The sequence below is a fragment of the Babylonia areolata genome, chromosome 31 (genome assembly GCF_041734735.1).
Source record: "Babylonia areolata isolate BAREFJ2019XMU chromosome 31, ASM4173473v1, whole genome shotgun sequence".
Lineage (NCBI taxonomy): Eukaryota > Metazoa > Mollusca > Gastropoda > Neogastropoda > Buccinidae > Babylonia > Babylonia areolata.
In genome coordinates, this window is record NC_134906.1 from 11,087,971 (window position 1) to 11,106,275 (window position 18,305).

The 18,305-nt window shown below is 39.7% G+C and overlaps 2 protein-coding genes across 2 annotated transcripts in view; one reads left to right on the forward strand and one right to left on the reverse strand.

The window, feature by feature from the left end:
• LOC143275783 (G-protein-signaling modulator 2-like) overlaps window positions 1-12,935 on the reverse strand; it is a 112,161-nt gene extending 99,226 nt beyond the window's left edge. The window contains exons 1-2 of the mRNA XM_076580061.1: window positions 12,804-12,935; window positions 3,935-4,010 (exon numbers count right to left, since the gene is read on the reverse strand). Coding sequence (XP_076436176.1) covers window positions 3,935-3,976 — 42 coding nt within the window. The 5' untranslated portion in view covers window positions 3,977-4,010; window positions 12,804-12,935. The remainder of the gene's footprint in view (window positions 1-3,934; window positions 4,011-12,803) is intronic.
• A 146-nt stretch (window positions 12,936-13,081) lies between these two features.
• Window positions 13,082-18,305, forward strand: part of LOC143276028 (pre-mRNA-splicing factor SYF1-like) — a 51,812-nt gene continuing 46,588 nt past the window's right edge. Inside the window, exons 1-3 of the mRNA XM_076580413.1 lie at window positions 13,082-13,185; window positions 15,716-15,864; window positions 18,064-18,187. Coding sequence (XP_076436528.1) covers window positions 13,144-13,185; window positions 15,716-15,864; window positions 18,064-18,187 — 315 coding nt within the window. The 5' untranslated portion in view covers window positions 13,082-13,143. The remainder of the gene's footprint in view (window positions 13,186-15,715; window positions 15,865-18,063; window positions 18,188-18,305) is intronic.

Consider the following 18,305-nt stretch of genomic DNA (forward strand, 5'->3'; position numbering starts at 1 on the left):
AACATGCCAATGCACCTGCAGTCGGCGGCGGCACTGAGCGTGCCAACACTCTCAAATAAACACTTTACACAACAACTGAAGCACAAGTGGGACAGCAAGTCTGGAACGTTTCCCTTTCTGGCCAGCTAGATGCATCCTTCACCCCCACCCCTCCTCCCCACCCCATCAGCTCCCCCCATCCTCCCCCCAGCAACCTCCCCTCAACTCCCAACCCATCCTCCTCTCAAAAAGCAAGCTGCCCTTTCCTGTTGCCATATTCCATCACACCGACTGCTGCATCAATGCCAACTTGAGAGGACTGGTTGAATAATGGAGATTCAAAAATACACAAGGGTGGGGTGGGGTCAGGGGGGTGGGGGGTGGGTGTGTGTGTGTGGGGGGGGGGGGAATGGGGGTTGTTTTCATGAACCGCATCATGCCATGTGGCAACAGGCAAGTTTATGGCGGTGTTTGTTTTGTTGTTTTTTTCCAGTTTTTGTTCACAGCTTGTGGCAGGCTCTGTCAATTACTCATTGTTTATTTCTCATTAATAAGATCTATTAATCATCACAGCATTCTGTGTGATGCTGTCTTGAGTGTAACACAACAGTTCCCAGATTAGACTAGATGGACTTACCCTCTGCCACAAATTCAAAAGATAAAAACAAAAGTGAACTTTTTTTTTTTTTTTAACTGTACTTCACCTATCCGCAAAATAGCATGAATTTTTAATCGTACTTCGCCCATCCTCAAAATAATCAGCATGATGACTGACAAAGACATAAAAAAAAAAAAATCAATTTTTCAGAAAATGATGTAATGATTTCATCACAGACAACCCAGTCCAGTCGGTACATGTATGGGGAAAGCTTAATTTGCAGAGATGCCAACTTCCCCCAAGCATTCCCCCCTCCCCCCACCTTTTTCTTCTCTTAAGCATTCTGGAAATTTCTATGGAGTTTTCATTTTTTGCAGAGGTTTTTTTTTTTTTTTTTTTTTTTTTTTTTTGTAAACTCAAACCCTCAGTTGGCATATATGGTTCATCTCCTGGAGTAAACAGTCACATCCGCTCCTGCTGCGGCAAACTATTCAGCTGGAAAAAAAAAAGAAAAAAAGTGATTGGTCTGCTGAAGGAGGGTTAAGTGTAAACGTTTGCCCACACGACTGGCTTTGGTTCAGCTTCATCAACTGTGACTGGCGGTGTGACTCTGTGCCCCAACCCACATTCACTTAACTGTGTGTGTAGCCAGGCTACAGCCTTCACTGCACTGCGTGTGTAGCAAAACTACGGCCTTCACTGCACCATGTGTGTGGCTAAGCTACGGCCTTCACTGCACCATGTGTGTAGCTAAGCTATAGCCTTCACTGCACCATGTGTGTAGCTAAACTACAGTCTTCACTGCACCATGTGTGTAGCAAAACTATGGCCTTCACTGCACCATGTGTGTAGCAAAACTACAGCCTTCACTGCACCATGTCTGTAGCTAAGCTATAACCTTCACTGCACCACATATGTAGCTAAACTGCAGCCTTCACTGCACCATGTGTGTAACTAGGCTACAGCCTTCACTGCACCATGTGTGTAACTAGGCTACAGCCTTCACTGCACCACATGTGTAGCTAAACTACAGCCTTCACTACAACATGTGTGTAGCTAAGCTACAGCCTTCACTACACCGTGTGTGTAGCTAAGCTACAGCCTTCACTGCACCATGTGTGTAGCTAAGCTACAGCCTTCACTGCACCATGTGTGTAGCTAAGCTACAGCCTTCACTGCACCACATGTGTAGCTAAACTACAGCCTTCACTACAACATGTGTGTAGCTAAGCTACAGCCTTCACTACACCGTGTGTGTAGCTAAGCTACAGCCTTCACTGCACCATGTGTGTAACTAAACTACAGCCGTCGCTGCACCGTGAGTGTAGCTAAGCTACAGCCTTCACTGCACCATGTGTGTAGCTAAACTACAGCGGTCGCTGCACCGTGAGTGTAGCTAAGCTACAGCCTTCACTGCACCATGTGTGTAACTAAACTACAGCGGTCGCTGCACCGTGAGTGTAGCTAAGCTACAGCCTTCACTGCACCATGTGTGTAACTAAACTACAGCCGTCGCTGCACCGTGAGTGTAGCTAAGCTACAGCCTTCACTGCACCATGTGTGTAGCTAAACTACAGCCGTCACTACTGTACATCATGTGTGTAGCTAAACTGCAGCCTTTTCTTCACCCTGTGTGCAGCTAAACAACAGCCTTCACTACACCATGTGTGTAGCTAAAATACACAGCAGCTCTCAAAATGAAAACAGAGCAGTAATCCTTGCTGACTGAAAACAAAACTCCTCAGATCAGAAACAGTTTCGATGCTGGCATCACATCGGAACAAACTGTGAAGGATCTCAACAACAAAAACCCACGAAATGCCAACGGTTGGCGTCGCTCAAACTGTATCTCACTGACAAGGTTAACATAATTTATCTATCAATTATCATAACATAATTATCAGTGGCAAGACTTTCCTCACCTCCTGCTCGCCACACTCACATCATCTTCAGCAATGAAATATTGCAGATAAATAACCATAATAACCATGTCTGTGTCAGCATTTGCTTTCTGTCTCTGGTTTCTCTGTGTCAGTACACTCACACACACACACACAGACTCTCTCTCTCTCTCTCTCTATCAATCACCTGTGCATACATGCACCCCCAACCCCACACACACATGCACGCACGCACACCTCATACAAAAATTTACAAAGTCTCTATGATTCTTGAACCATGTGTCACGAATGAATGATGTCTGTCTACCTGTTTTACACAGCTGTATATAGATCTTATTCTATATTACACCAATTTTTCTTTTGGTCAACCTGTTTCTCTTTTTGCTCGATTTCTTCTTTTCTTTCTTGATTAATATGTCCCCTCTTCCTTTCTCTCTTTCCACCCCTCTTTTCAAGCTTAATATATATTATCCATAATCTCACCAAACATTACTTCAAATTGCTTTCTGTTTTATTCTACTTCATTATGAGTGATGAATGTTCAAAGGTTCCACAGATTACTGTGTCGACAACAATTATATTTCATCAATGTTTCTTCCTCTCAGATTCGGTCTCGAGTGCATAAAAGAATAGGAATGCCATGCAAGGATGCATAATCACAGGCAATTATCTATCTCCTATCTTTTGATGTTTCTTTTCATTTGCCTGCACAACATGCACATGTGTGCCAGTGGAAGGTACAGGGTTGATTCACTTCATGTCTCCTCAAAAAATAATGATTCATCTCATTATCTTCCCTCCGTAGAATTACGGATATTATACTCATCTTGAATACACAAACTTTATGAGGAATTTCATAGGTGAGCAAGTGCTAAAGAACATATAATTCCAATCCATTTCTGAAACTGTGCTCAGTGAGTGCGTGAGTGAGAATGCAAATGTGAAAAAAACATTTCATTCAGATTCAGGCCTAAACCCCTAACTGAAGGGAAAATCACATACAAATCACACAACCATGTGTAATGCAGTGTCTAGTATTTGCTCTTATTATCATTATTGTCACTAAAATTCATACTGATACTATGATTTAAGTGAGAGAGAGAGAGAGAGAGTGAGAGAGAGTGAGAGTAAAAGAGAGTGAGTGTGTGTGTGTGTGTGTGGCCGTGTCTGTGTGGGAAGTGGGGGACGTTTGTGTGTGTGTGTGGTGGGGGGGAGGCGGGGGACATGTGTGTGTGTGTGTTTGTGAGTGTGTGTGTCTGTGTATGCACATGTGTGTGTGTGTGTGTGTGTGTGTGTGTGTGTGTGCTGGAGGGATGGGGGTGGAGAAAGGGGTTGTTTTTATGGTACAGCTGCAGTTAGTCAATGTTTTTGATTTTTTCTTTTTAAATCCATGTCAAATTCAGACAGGTATAACAAAACCATTCAAAGAGTAGTGATGAATATCTTTCAGACCTACCTGTGTGGAAATCAAAGTGTCCCCAGTCTCGCGTAATGGCATCAAGAAGATCACTTGGCATCAACAAATTTAGTCACTGAAAAACACAACAAGTATACAATATCAAAATGGAGAAAACCCAAAAAGATTTTTTTTTCCCCATTTCATCTGCAAAATTGGAACTGTTTCCCTTCAAGGATTGCATATAATTGAATGATCCATTTGCAACAAACTAAAAAAAGTAATTCTTACGTGTCTGATGCCAGTAACCTGAGTTTACACACACACACACACACACTCGCACACACACTCACACACAAAACACACAGGCCATTCATACACTCACAAACAAAACAAAAGTAGGTGATTTTCACTTTCCAGTGTGTTATTATTGTTGCTACTATGTTAGTATTAGTATTATCATTAATATTTTCATTGTTGTTGTCAGTGGTAGTTGCAGTAATAGTAGTTTGTTTTTTTGTGTGTTTTTGTTGTTGTTTTTTTTCTTGTTTAGTTTAGTTTTGTCTTGCACTTCAACCTTCTTTTCATTGTCAAATAATGTGTTTATTTTCGCCAGTACGTTTGTGTATTGCTTGTTACATACGAACGAGCACGATATAAGCTCATGCTTGTTGTTGCTCAAGTCTTATTAATTGAACGCTGTATTGCACCTTATTTCTTGATATTAAAAATGTTTAAACCAAACAAAAGTCAAATAACAATTATAAAAAAAAAAAACAATGGTTACATCTTCGGAAAGTAAAAATAACAAACAAAACTTATATCCTGGCTTTGAGTAGTGCTCGAACAGCTTATTCAGTTTAGGCCTAGGCCCATCCTGAAGGGGGTTACAAAGACACAATACTATAGTATTACAACTACTAATACTGGTATTAATCAACACATACACGCACCAACTTTTTTTTTTTTCTTTCTTGGTAGTAAATCCAAAGAATGATAACTGGACGCTATGCTACAAGCCTGTTGGGCTCACTGGATAATGCATGATATGCTATTGATATTAACAGAGAATATAACAGATCAAAGCCAAAAACATCTGTTTTCCATAAAGAAGTGGAAGAAGCAGTTCAGTTAAACCAAGACAGCTTTTTGATGCTTCTTCCACTTCATGGAAAATTAAGACATTTATGCTGGGATTTATCATCTCTCTCTCTCTCCCTCTCTCTTTCTCTCTCTCTCTCAATTATATATATATATATATATATATATATATATATATATATATATATATATATATATATATATATCATGTGTGATAGTCATGTCAGACTAAGACCACCAGAATTAACAGCTGAGGAGGCGACATCTGTCCAGACTATCTGGCCTAGAATCTGATTATAGTGGAGAGTGTCTTGCCCTAGTAAGTTACATCTAATCCCCACTCTGTGTGTGTGTGTCTGTGCATGCATGTGAACATGAATACAAACTACAGTACAATATACTGAGATACAGAGAGAGAGTGTGTATACATGTATGTGTATGTTTGTGGGCACAGGTGTATCAGTGCATGGTTTGCACACCAAAGGTATTAACCTCTGCATCACTCTTTGATGAAGGCCAATGACAACCTTTTTAAGACCAGTTTCAAAATCAACGACAGAAGCTGAATTACCTGTTTTTCTTTTTTCTGGTAAGTTTATTTGATACAAAAATATAAAAAAAGAAAGACAGAAAAAAAAGAGGAAAATTGGAACAAAGATTTTAACCTTTGCATCTCTCTTTGATGCAAGGCAATGACACCATTTTCAGTTAAAGAGATTCAAATACGGAAATTAAATTATCTCTGCTTGTCAGTTTTCTCATTTAAAACAATAAAAGCTTATGTTTTTTGTAAAAAATAGAAAAAGAAAGACAGGACAAAGAAAAAGAAAGGAAGATGGTAACAAGAGATATAGAAAAAATAAACTGAATTACAAAAATGAGAGAGAAAAAATCAGAGCAAGAGGCTTTTAAGAAAAAAGAAAAAGAAAAGGGTAAACGTCAAAGACCTGGCTGACCTTACAAATGCAGACATTATTTCTCCACACCCACTCTCTACAAGTGTCATTCACCTCCATTCCTTTCCCATCACCCCTACTCTCACTCCCCCCCCCCCCCGACCTATTTCCCCAAGAACAGCAACAACAACAACAATCCTGGACTCTGCAAGTATTTTCTCCCCCTCCACTGGACCTTGAGTGGTGGTCTGCACGCTAGTTATTTCAGATGTGATGATAAACTGAGGTCCTGTGTGCAGTATGCACAAGTTAAGCGTACATTAAAGAAGAACCCACTGCAACAAAAGGGCTGTCAAAGGCAAAATTCTGTGGAAAAATCCACTCTGATAGTAAAACAAGTACACTTGCATGTTGGGGGATTGGGGAGGAGGGGGCGGGGGGGGGGGGGGGGGGGGAAGGAAGGTGGCACTCTCACCATAGCAAACCCACTCTCCCTGTAGAAAGCAGCCCGAATTTCACAAAGAGAAATCTGTTGTGACAAAAGAGTAATTCATACACTACAATACAATGTCTCCAGGAACAGAACTAGAATGCTCAGGGCTGTGCGTGCGCGCATGCGTGTGTGCGTGCGTGTGCGAGTTTACTGCCACTATAGTATGTGAGAGAGGGAGAGCGGGGGGAGGGGGGGGGAGAACTCAGAAAGCCCATATATCATGTGTGAGCAGAGTGGAGGAGCTGCTCAGAAGTGTTTGGGGAAAGGGGGAAGGAAGCGCATGGTAAGGCAGGGAAGGAGAGGAGGAAAAGAATGGGTCACAATAAAACCAAAAAAAATTATGCAAAGGCGTGACAATACATGCAATGATGTACCTTTTCCCCTGCATGCAGGAAAATTCCAGATGGTTTGCAAGACTAACTGCCTGTCTCTCCACAAACCGTCTCCCTAGGTGGCAGGTTTCCTCTTGATTAACGGTCTGTTCATGTCTCGTTCCCCTCCCCTCACCTCCCTTCTCCCTCACCCCACACCTTTTCAATCATTTCCCTGGCATTAGAAGAAGAAAAAATCCCCTCAGCTCTTCTCCTTCTACTAACCATCCTAATTCATGGGGATCAGGGGGCTGGGGGGGGGGAGGGGGGGGATGAGAGAGACAAAGAGGAGAGGCAGGGGAGACAGAGATAAGGACAAGGAGGGCGGAGTGGGGTGGAGGGATCAGGTGAGAAAGAGGGAGACGGAGGGAGACAGAGGGAGGGAGGGAGACAGAGACAGAGACTGAAAGACAGAGATGGACAGGAGGGACAAAAGTTTTATCCAAAAAAGCTTTTGAAGCTGATCAGTCAAAGATACAAACAAACAACAAAAAAAACTGACGCGAAGATGCAAAAAATATACAAATTATCCAAAACAAATCAAACTTTTCCAAGACAATGCTCTGGAAAAGTTACTGTCAATCAGCATTATTAATCTTCCACTTTATTATCGATTTCACTTATTTCTTTCATGAAATCTACAAATCTTCTCTCTGCTGTTATGTATATTTAATATACACTGACAATGCCTTCATTTTCAATAGACCTTTGGAAGACTTTTTTCGACATACATTTTTAATTCAAACGACATCCTCATGTACTTTGGCTGACGCATGACCTCTGCTGAGAAAGAAACATTTAAACAAATAATTCACACCCTCTACAACAGGCCACAGAATTGACGTTCGTCGAGAAAGAAAAATTTGGACTGGTAACATATATATATATACATACCCCGGTTTACAACAACAGGTCATGGAGGGAACAGAAAGTGGGGTTTCATCCTCAACTCCCAGAGAGAGAAAGAGAGAGAGAGACAAGACAGAAAAAGACCGACAAGACAGAAAGAGAGATAATAGAAAGAGCGCAAGCCCAGTAAGAGAGCTCCTCCAAGCACCTTCCAGCACCCCTTGATGGCGTCAACACCTTTTTTATGATCTCCCTGCAAAGTCTTCCGACCCCCATAGGTGGCATTACCATTTCACAGGAAAGACGCCCCCTGATTCTTGCCAGGGATTTTTTTTCTTTTTTTTTTTCTTTCCCTTTTTAAATACACGTCAGCACACTAGCTCGCTTCTTCCTTCCAGTCCGGCCTGCGCTCCCATTTCATGTATTGATTCTTCAGGGAGCTCTGCTGATTAGGCTGATGTTCGTCGATACCGCCAAGATACCTTATCCATCTCCCCATTTAACAAGGAATAAAGATGTTATGATGCTCTGTCCCTGTCCCTTTTGTCAAAGAGATCGTTGTACAGTGTTCTGTGATTCTTTCACTTTTGTAGGGCAGACTTTGTCGTGAGTTCGAGTTCTGTAAGCTGGTGCTCTTTCAAGGAATATGTGTGTGTGTGTGTGTGTGTGTGTGTGTGTGTGTGTGTGTGTGTGTGTGTGTGTGTGTGTGTGTGTGTGTGTGCACTGAGTGTGTGTGTGTGAGCATGTGCGTGTGTGTGAGCATGTGCGTGTGTGTGAGCATGTCCATGTGTGTGAGCATGTGTGTGTGTGTGTGAGTTGCACATATATGTCAATGTCTGAGAGAGTGTACATTTCCGCAAACCCAAAAGTTTGACGTTTTAAGCAACTTTTCAGATGCATCTTGCAAAATATCGTGAATTAGTAAACAAAGCCCGCTCATTACTGATCGTTTTTAAAGATGCAGACAAACTGGAGCTGAAAAGTGGGGTCGTGGTACAAAAATATATAACTTTTAAGACACATCTACTTTGGAAAATTAAAGCAAAGCAAAGCAGCAAAAATGAAGTCTGTCTCTCGTTATCTGTGACAAAGAAACCCATAGTCTATAAATCAAAGACAGCACATCCAGCAGGCAAGAAACGGTCTGCTCTGCTCGTCAGGAGCCATGGTTTCATTCCCTCCTGCTACTGTGCGAATATAGCTGACATTCATTGACATCACGTACACACGCACGCAAGCACAAACAACACACACACATGACATACATGCAGACAAAACACACACTCTCTCACACGTAACACTCATACACACTTACATTTAACTTCCACACCGTACACTGGCTGAAGTACACATCAATGTCACCACAAACAGCTAGAAATTCTCTTATTCTGATAATTTTCTTGTCTTGGGGACAAGTGGTACCAAAAAATTCTATTTTACCCCCAAAATTCTACTTGCCCACGCAAAGTAAAGAGAGGTAATAGATGAAACCACCATCTACTGAAAGGACCATCTACAAGTAGAGCAATGACAAGTCAGCAGCAGCATTACAGAAAATGAGGATGTAACTCACTCATTATAATGAGAACTGAAACAGTCACCCAGGTCCAACAAGAGAATCTGAAGTAGGACTGATCTTGTCCACGCTGAACATGCTGCACTCTGCTGGAGTTCCATTCTGAGAAGTTGGGGTGGCTGAGGGGTGGAGCTGTTAAAGTGAACAGGGGAGGGAGGAAGTGTGGCTGCCCTACACTGCACAGCACTGTCAAAGATGACTGCTCAGTCACCCTTTCACTGACGCAGTCAAAAACTGGTTGTCCAACGCAGAAGTGGAGAAAGCATCATTTCCACTTTGCCCAACAGAAGGGTTAGTTCTTTCCGCGGCCCCCACAGATCTGACTAAACAAAATTCCACACTTCTTCCAGACCTTTTCTATCTAGACCAGACTGAAAATTATCCATTCCAAACAAAAAGCCAAACTGATTTTTTTTTTTTTTTTTTTTTTTTTTTAAATCCGCCAGTTACTGTTTCACCGTTGATGAAAGAGATTGGTGGATAAAGTTTCATCACTTTTTGTTTGTTCATTCTTCAGTCTTGTGTTTCTTTTCCAAAATGGAATAAACTGCTGAACGGCACTGGTGATAGGTTTATCATATCTAAAAAAGTAAAATTCCACAATTTTTTTTCCAGACCCTGAGGGGCCCTGGGTGGGTCTTTCCACTCCTGCCACAATTATGTACAGAACACATCACCTGCTTCTGCTCTACTTTAAACATTTTCTTGAGTTCACATTCACATGTAACCTTTTTTCAATGATAATTCAACATTGTTGTACTTAGTTCGTAAGGAAACTAGATGAATTATGACAATATTAGGAAAGATGGATGCAAGCACTTTCACTCAATGTCAAGGAAGTTGATCTCAAGCGCGCACGTGTCTGCATCAGTACATGTTTGTGAGCATGTTTGTATGCATGCGCGAGTGTGTAAGTGTACACATGTCAGGAGAGCTCTGTGCATGTGTGTGTATGTGTGTGCGTGTGTGTGTGTGTGTGTGTGTGTGTGTGTGTAGGCTGTATGTTTTACATTTATTTGCTTATTTGTTTATTTATTATCATTTTTGTCTTTTTATTTTATTTTTATGTATTTTTATTACTTATTCACTTACTGAATTATTAAACTACTTAAAATCTGTCACACTACACAAGCGTGTACGGATTGTTTAATATGCACATGCACACACTGCCTTGACTCACCTTCAAAATAAGAGCCTGAAACTAGTGGAGGCAGCTCTAAATCGCAAGTTATGAAGCTGGATACAGGGTTTTTTTCTCTCTCTCTTTTCTTTGAAACTATGTAGTAATATAGAATTCGTGGGGAAAAAAATGGCTACAGGGTACTGTTCAAAATGCCTCATTTCTAAGTACATGGCAATCTTCGCCTGGTTATGAATAAGATAAATAAAATATGAATTATTTTCATGAATCAAATGTGCAGATCCAGAGCCTGTACACACTCTTTGTTTTACTTTTAGACAAAAATGACTGAAAAGCTAAGTCCATGGAAAAGGAAGTGTGTGTGTGTGTGTGTGTGTGTGTGTGTGTGTGTGTGTGTGTAAATAATGTTTGGACCAACAGATTCATGTACAAGTTTCCTGTTGAACATACATATGTCATGTGTCTGTGTGTGCATGCGTTCGACAGAGAATGTGCTTCAGACAGAAATGTACATCATCAGATACTGATATAGGAGATAAAAATCCCATCAATAAAAATGTTCTTGGGAATGAAGAAAGAAGGAAAGAACGTAAGAAGGGATGAACAGAGACAGTCTCTCCATTTTTTCTTTTAAAAAAATAAATAATAATAATAATAAATATAAATAAATATCAAAATAGTTTACCTTTTGAATCATGATGGCCTGTCAACCTAAAATTCAGACATTTCAAATACCAGGGTCTTCTTCCTTGACTTTCAAGGACTTACAAAGACTTCAAATTGATTTCTTGGAAAATGTCCCAAATTTCAATTCAAAAACATACCAGTATATTAAACTGAGAAGTGAGATCAGCATTAACACACATGTATAAGATCGATTCATAGATAAATAGTCACACACACACACACACACACACACACACACACACACACACACACCACAACACACACACAGAATAAATATAACTTATAAGAATATATTTCAAATTTTACACTTTTCCCTCTTTAATCATTGATGTTCTCATATTCCATTTTAATCATATAAAAATACTTGTAAAATACAACTGTTGGTGTTACAACACTCAGCAGAAAAACATATCACACACACACACACACACACACACACGACACACGCACACACACACACACACAAACACACACACACACACACTACCATTTATTGCCAGATTAACTTACTATCATAGTTCATTAGTTGTACTGACATAACATTTCAATAATCATTTGAATTAATATCAACTGAGCAACACAAACAAAATCAAATTTGAAAAACCAATTTTATGAATACAACTTTAAAACAAAATGAATTTAATAAATCAATTTAACCAAATATCAATAACATCAATATCTCAAGAAATGTTTTAACAACACATACTCACAGATGTGTACACCCCACCCACACCCGACATACAACCGTGCATGCACACATACCCCCATTCAGATCCCCCCACCCACCCCCCTGCTCTTACAATTGTGGTCTGTTACAATTGTAGGGCTTGGCAGTAGAACTAGAGGCAAGATAGAATATCTATGGGAATGATACATATTCTTTGTGGGTTTTTTTTTTTTTATCAAGGTTGTGTACAGTGTAATCACTGCAGTTGTTTGAAGAAAGATAAGGTGGGAACTATACTAGCTGAGGATGAAAGGTGCTTTTTGTTTGAAATAATTTCAATACTGAATAAGAGAGTGCTGCTCCTCAGAACCTGACACTATGACAGAAATAAACATCATTATGGTCACTATTTCTAAATCCCTACTTCCACTACAGTCACCAAATTAGCACTACTACTGTGTATTAGTTGTAAGTGTGACCCCTTTTACTGTTTTTTTTTTCCAATATGTAATATGAAATCTCAATTTCTGTGTGTGTGTGTGTGTGTGTGTATTTGTGCGCAGTCAGTGAAACAGGTTCTCTGACTTTCTCTTTGAGTCTTTATGATAACATTCATTGTTGGTACCGGAATGGCAGAAGCCAAAACATGTTTCCATACACTTAGAGAATTTGCTGTAACTATAATGATATTAGTACCCAGAGCATGCTGAGTCTTAAACATTCACACTAGAGAGTAGTTAAGAAAATACTTTTTTCTTTTTTTTTAAATCTAATATGATTTATTATGATTCGGCCACGACTACGTCTGCTTGTCTAAATTGTGCAAGTGTATAATGTAATATGACATTCACATTTCGTTGACTGGACCAGGATGTCATGTATATTTCTGTATTTAATTCAGTACAATCAGTGACCGATTTATGCATTAACTGAACAAGCAAGAAACACATGTCACTATTGCTGATGGATCGTGTTGGCTGGACGAATGTGTCGGGATTTTATCTTTTATCTACGAACAGCATAGATGCTTATCCAAACACAATGACAACAGACCACATTGACCAGTATAATCCCCAAAGGTATATCATGTGACAACATCGATAAAGGACTCGGAAGTAACAGTAAATGAAAACATTAAATCACCTTACCTGACTGGATTTGGAGGGAAAAGACAGAAACCGTTTTGTTTGTCAACTTGGGTCAGGCCGGATGTTCTTTAGAAACCAGATTCGAATCAAAGCAGAATGAGAAATATCATTTGAATTCCATCTCACTCAAACGTTGGCCCATTCAATTATTTAGACTTGTTGGTTTTTAAATCTTTAAATTATAAAGTTAGACTCAATAAAACCGTATCAGTGGCATCTGCCTCATCTCACGAACACTCTTCCGATGTATTCTTATTTTTCATTGTCTCAGTTTTGGTAAACCTTCTTCCGGTAAACGCATGCGGAACGCTTCTCTGGAAGACAACACCACGACACAAAGATGCCAGTTTCACAAGTGGATAACGCTACAGACATATTTTTTGTGAGATCTTTTTGTATTACAGACTGTTTTAGTCATTTTCCATTCTTAGAAATAGCGTTGTAGATTGTGTTAGTCTCAACTCGCTGTTTGTCAAAACTCCCCGTCGTCTCTCGCCCTGTGTGTGTGTGTGTGTGTATGTCATGTGTGTGTAATCCTGTGGTATTGGATCAGCCCACACTGCTTCCTTCTTGAAACAAAGAATGACAAATCATTAGATGCCTCCAAAACAACGTTCTCTCCCGCTCTCGCTCTCTCTCACTCTCTCTCTCTCTCTCTGTCTCTCTGTCTCTCTCTCATGCATACACAAACATGCACTCGCGCGCGCGCACACACACACACACACACACACATTTTAAGATCCCAAAATGTCCGAGTTTGGAGGGTTATTGAAACACAAAAATATCCAGTTTACTCAATAAAGTTCTACAGACTCATTAGCAAAATGCCAAAATATGTTATGAACCAAGACATTCTAAATTATATCAGACAGAAGGATACTTAATGATGTACTCACAGACATGCATACACATACATCTACACACATGTACACATACACTTATGGTGCACAAACAGCATATACAAACACAGTCACTGCATAGATCTACCCAAAACACCTGAATATCATCACATGCACCAGCGCATTCACCATTCACATGCATGCACATCTGACACACGCACTTGTAGTTGTACACATGTTAGATAAAAAACACATTTGCTTTGAATATTTCAATCACATGCATACACAGTCCCTGAGTCACTCAGACACTCACATTCACACACAGTTAAACACACACACTCTCTCACAGACACATTGGGCACATGCATGCACTCGGAGCACATACATACATCTTACATAAGACGTGCATTTGCATGCATGTTATATGCACATTTCCCACCTCCCCCATTTACCCGGTTTCCCCCAACTCACCGTTCATCCTCCTCCCCCTCATCTTCTAAACGATAATACTCAAATGTATACATTAATACTCGTCTAACAAATGAAAATGTCATCAATCACTGATATATGTGAGGGGACATTAAACAAAAATCCTGCTACATATACGCATGTTCATCATGGATATAACGTATTGGACTGAAATTTTGAATGTTTACCACACACACACGCATACACACACACACACACACACACACACACACACACACAAATCCAAACATATGTATGCAATGTTATACTCACAGACTATTGAGACAAATGTCCTAGGGGTATTTTCTCTGATTTCAAATATTATGATAATTTTCTGTTACTGCAATAGTTATGATATATGTTATATATTATTCTATTTGACGGGTACAATAGCCGAGTGGTTTAAGTGTTGACTTTCAATCTGAGGGTCCTGGGTTCAAATCTTGGTCACGGCGCCTGGTGGGTAAAGGGTGGAATTTTTTTCCGATCTCCCAGGTCAAAATATTATGTGCAGACCTGCTTGTGCCTGAACCCCCTTCGTGTGTATATGCAAGCAGAAGATGAAATATGCACGTTAAAGATCCTGTAATCCATGTCAGCACTGGTGGGTTATGGAAATAAGGAAATACCCAGCATGCACACCCCTGAAAATGGAGTATGGCTGCCTACATGGCGGGGTAAAAACGGTCATGCACGTAAAAGCCCACTCTTGTACATACAAGTGAACGTGGGAGTTGCAGCCCACAAACGAAGAAGAAGAAGAAGAAGATCCTATTCCAAATTTAGTGTTGAGCAGAATGTGATATGTAAGTTTCACAACGTTATCATAGAAAACTTCCAGAAAGAATTTTTTTCTTTTGCTGTCATCGTTGTTTCATTTTTTAATGCTGTTTGATTTTTTTTTTTTTTTTCCATAAATCATGTTTTAGAATTAAAGATGATTTAGTGAGTATCATTTACTGAATATATTATTCCTTAAAAAGTTGTACCTATACTTTGAATAGTATTGTAATCTTAATCAGTTAATGGTATTGGTTGGCAGGCAGTTGGTTTATCTGCTTTCTGCACAGATTTTCTACTGCTAAAGTTGCAATAAGAATAAGAATAACTTTATTATCTCCGACTGGAGAAATTTGGTCAGGTGCATTATCACAACATAGACAAGTAACCAACATGGGGAACATAAATGTAAAAGTTAACAACAGCTTTTATGAATATTACGAAGACACAAACGTAAAAAATATCACATACACCGTTGCATACATACATCCACACACTGCAGGTAATAACTGGTATTCTTAATGTAAAAACAGTAAGAATTAAGAAACATTATTTTGAATATAATTATAAGCATAGCCTACTATATGGCACATTGATTATAATAGACAGATAAGATAAGAATAGAGATAAGTTGCGGAAAACCACAACCAGATAATCAGCACACACCCACACCATATATATATCATATTTGTTTGCAGAGACTGAAGAAAGTTTTGTGTTTTGTTTGTTTTTGTTTTGTTTTTGAATTACATGCTGCATTTTGAGATTTGTGCATAACTATGTTGAACATAAAGGAGAGAAAAAAAATCTTTAATTTGTATTCAGGAAGAGGAAGATATAGCCTATGAGGAAGACATTCTCAGAAATCCGTACTCCGTCAAGTGCTGGCTGCGGTATATCGACTTCAAGAAGGAAGCTCCTAAAGAGGTCATCAACACCATCTATGAGCGTGCCTTGAAACAGCTTCCTGGCAGGTGAAGGTCACGCAGTCACAAGAATGTTATTTATATATGTTGCGATTATGTATTGAACGTTGGTGGCATTATTTTAAATGGGTCCAGTAATAGTATTAGCTGTAGGATGTTAATGCTGGCCCAGTATGCTTGTTCTTACACACACACACACACACACACACACACACACACACACACTGATAGATATAGATAGACAGACAGATAGGTATATCACACAAAAAATATAGATTTTTTGCACAAAATTTTGAAATTATTGAAAAATGAAATCTGAAGAGTCCAATGAAAGGTGTTGGTGTTTTTTTTTTCTCTCTCCCTTTCTCTCTTTTTTTTTTTTTTTTTTTTTTTAACTCAGAGATAGAAAAATGAAGTATGTAGAACTAAAAAGAAATGTTCTGAATGTAAGACAAAATAATAATAAAAAGTGTCTTTATGTTTATTGTTTCTTAAACATCAAAAGCAGAAACAGTGTGTATCTGTTTTCTGATTTCTTATTTTCATTCTATTCTTGTTTATCATTTATGATTTGATTTTATTGTCTTTTTTCTTCAACATTTCATTTTTATTTCGTTTTTGATTTACTTACTTGTGTTTATAACTTTATTTTGTTTTCAAAGCGTGTTGGGTTGCGCTGCTAGTCAGACATCTGCTTAGCAGATGTGGTGTAGCGTATATATCAGGCATCAGAATGATCCACGGATCCACTGATTTCAGAGGATTCGGGGACCACTAACCGAGATTTCGGCTTGGGCAGCCGCAGATTCAGTTTTTTTTATGGAGTACAATCTTATTATCTAAATTATGAAATTCTTTAACAGCTTGTTCTGTTTTGCACATGTCGCCCCTTTACCTGACTGGGGCCTGGGCAGCCCCTTGATCCATGTCGTCTTCAGAGGATTGGGTTCTGGGGTATTCTGATGCCTGATATATAGATTTGTCCGAGGGCTGTGGTGCCTCCTTGAGTAACTGAACTGATCTGATTTGTCTTCTCATTTTGACGGGTGTAATAGAAAAACCCTATTGTGACTGGCCTCTTCATGTTCCTGGCCTGCTGGTGGATCTTTTCAGTTTCTATCCTTTTATACAGTAAATCATTGGTTATTCTTTTGAACCATCCCCTTTATTATAGACTCACTTGGTTTATTATATAACACATGGCTACATAATATGTACTTTTGTTTGTATGTGTACTGATATTCAATTTTACTTTAAGTTCGGTGTTTGTTTTTTTTGCTGCACATTATTTTTTTTACATTTCCTCATCCCTATGACATGGGCATATGGCCCAGTGCATTGAATCATCTGAGTTTTGGAGTTCTCCTTTTGTCTTTCTATCTTTGTCCAACCTTGACAGCTTTTAGTGTTACTATTTGTATTTGTATTTCTTTTTATCACATCAGATTTCTCTGTGTGAAATTCGGGCTGCTCTCCCCAGTGAGAGCGCGTCGCTACACTACAGCGCCACCCTTTTTTTTTGTATTTTTTCCTGCGTGTAGTTTTATTTGTTTTTCCTATCGAAGTGGATTTTTTGACAGAATTTTGCCAGGAAGAACCCTTTTGTTGCCGTGGGTTCTTTTACGTGTGCTAAATGCATGCTGCACACGGGACCTTGGTTTATCGTCTCATCCGAATGACTAGCGTCCAGGCCACCACTCAAGGTCTAGTGGAGGGGGAGAAAATATCGGCGGCTGAACCGTGATTCGTACCAGCGCACTCAGATTCTCTCGCTTCCAAAGCGGACGCGTTACCTCTAGGCCATCACTCCACTATGAGTTGCATGATGTGTGCAAATGGCTTGCTACGCACTGGGCACTCAGCCCGCTGAGTCCATTGTATCTTCAGTCTGATGGGCACAACAGCCGAGTTGTTACAGTGTCGGACTTTCAATCTGAGGGTCCCGGGTACATGCACGAGTAAACGTGGAGTTGTAGCCCACGAACGCAGAAGAAGATCTTCTCGTTTAATTCTTTAGACAGATCTGATCGTGATTTTTTGTGATGCATGTATGTACTGCCTATTGTCAGATACTTATCGGTAAATGTTGTGCGTGTTCTTTAATGCGTTGTGTATATGTGTGTCAGTTACAATGCATGTATATACAGCCCATTGTTAGGCTGTTGATTTATTTATAGAATCTATACTTATTGGTAAAGTGTGTGTGTGTGTGTGTTCTTTAATGTGTTGTGCACATGTGTGTGTCAGTTACAAGCTGTGGTACAACTACCTGAAGATAGTGAGGAAGCAAATTCGGGGTCGCTGCGTCACAGACCCAGTGTATGAGGATGCCAACAGTGCCTTCGAAAGAGCGCTCGTCTTCATGCATAAGGTCAGATACCGTGCTGGAAACGTAGACACTTTTTTTCTCTTTTTTTTTCAGACACGTGTTTGTTATTTGCTGCTTTGTTTGTTTTTCATTTTTGTTTTGTGCATTTATTTCAAGGAGT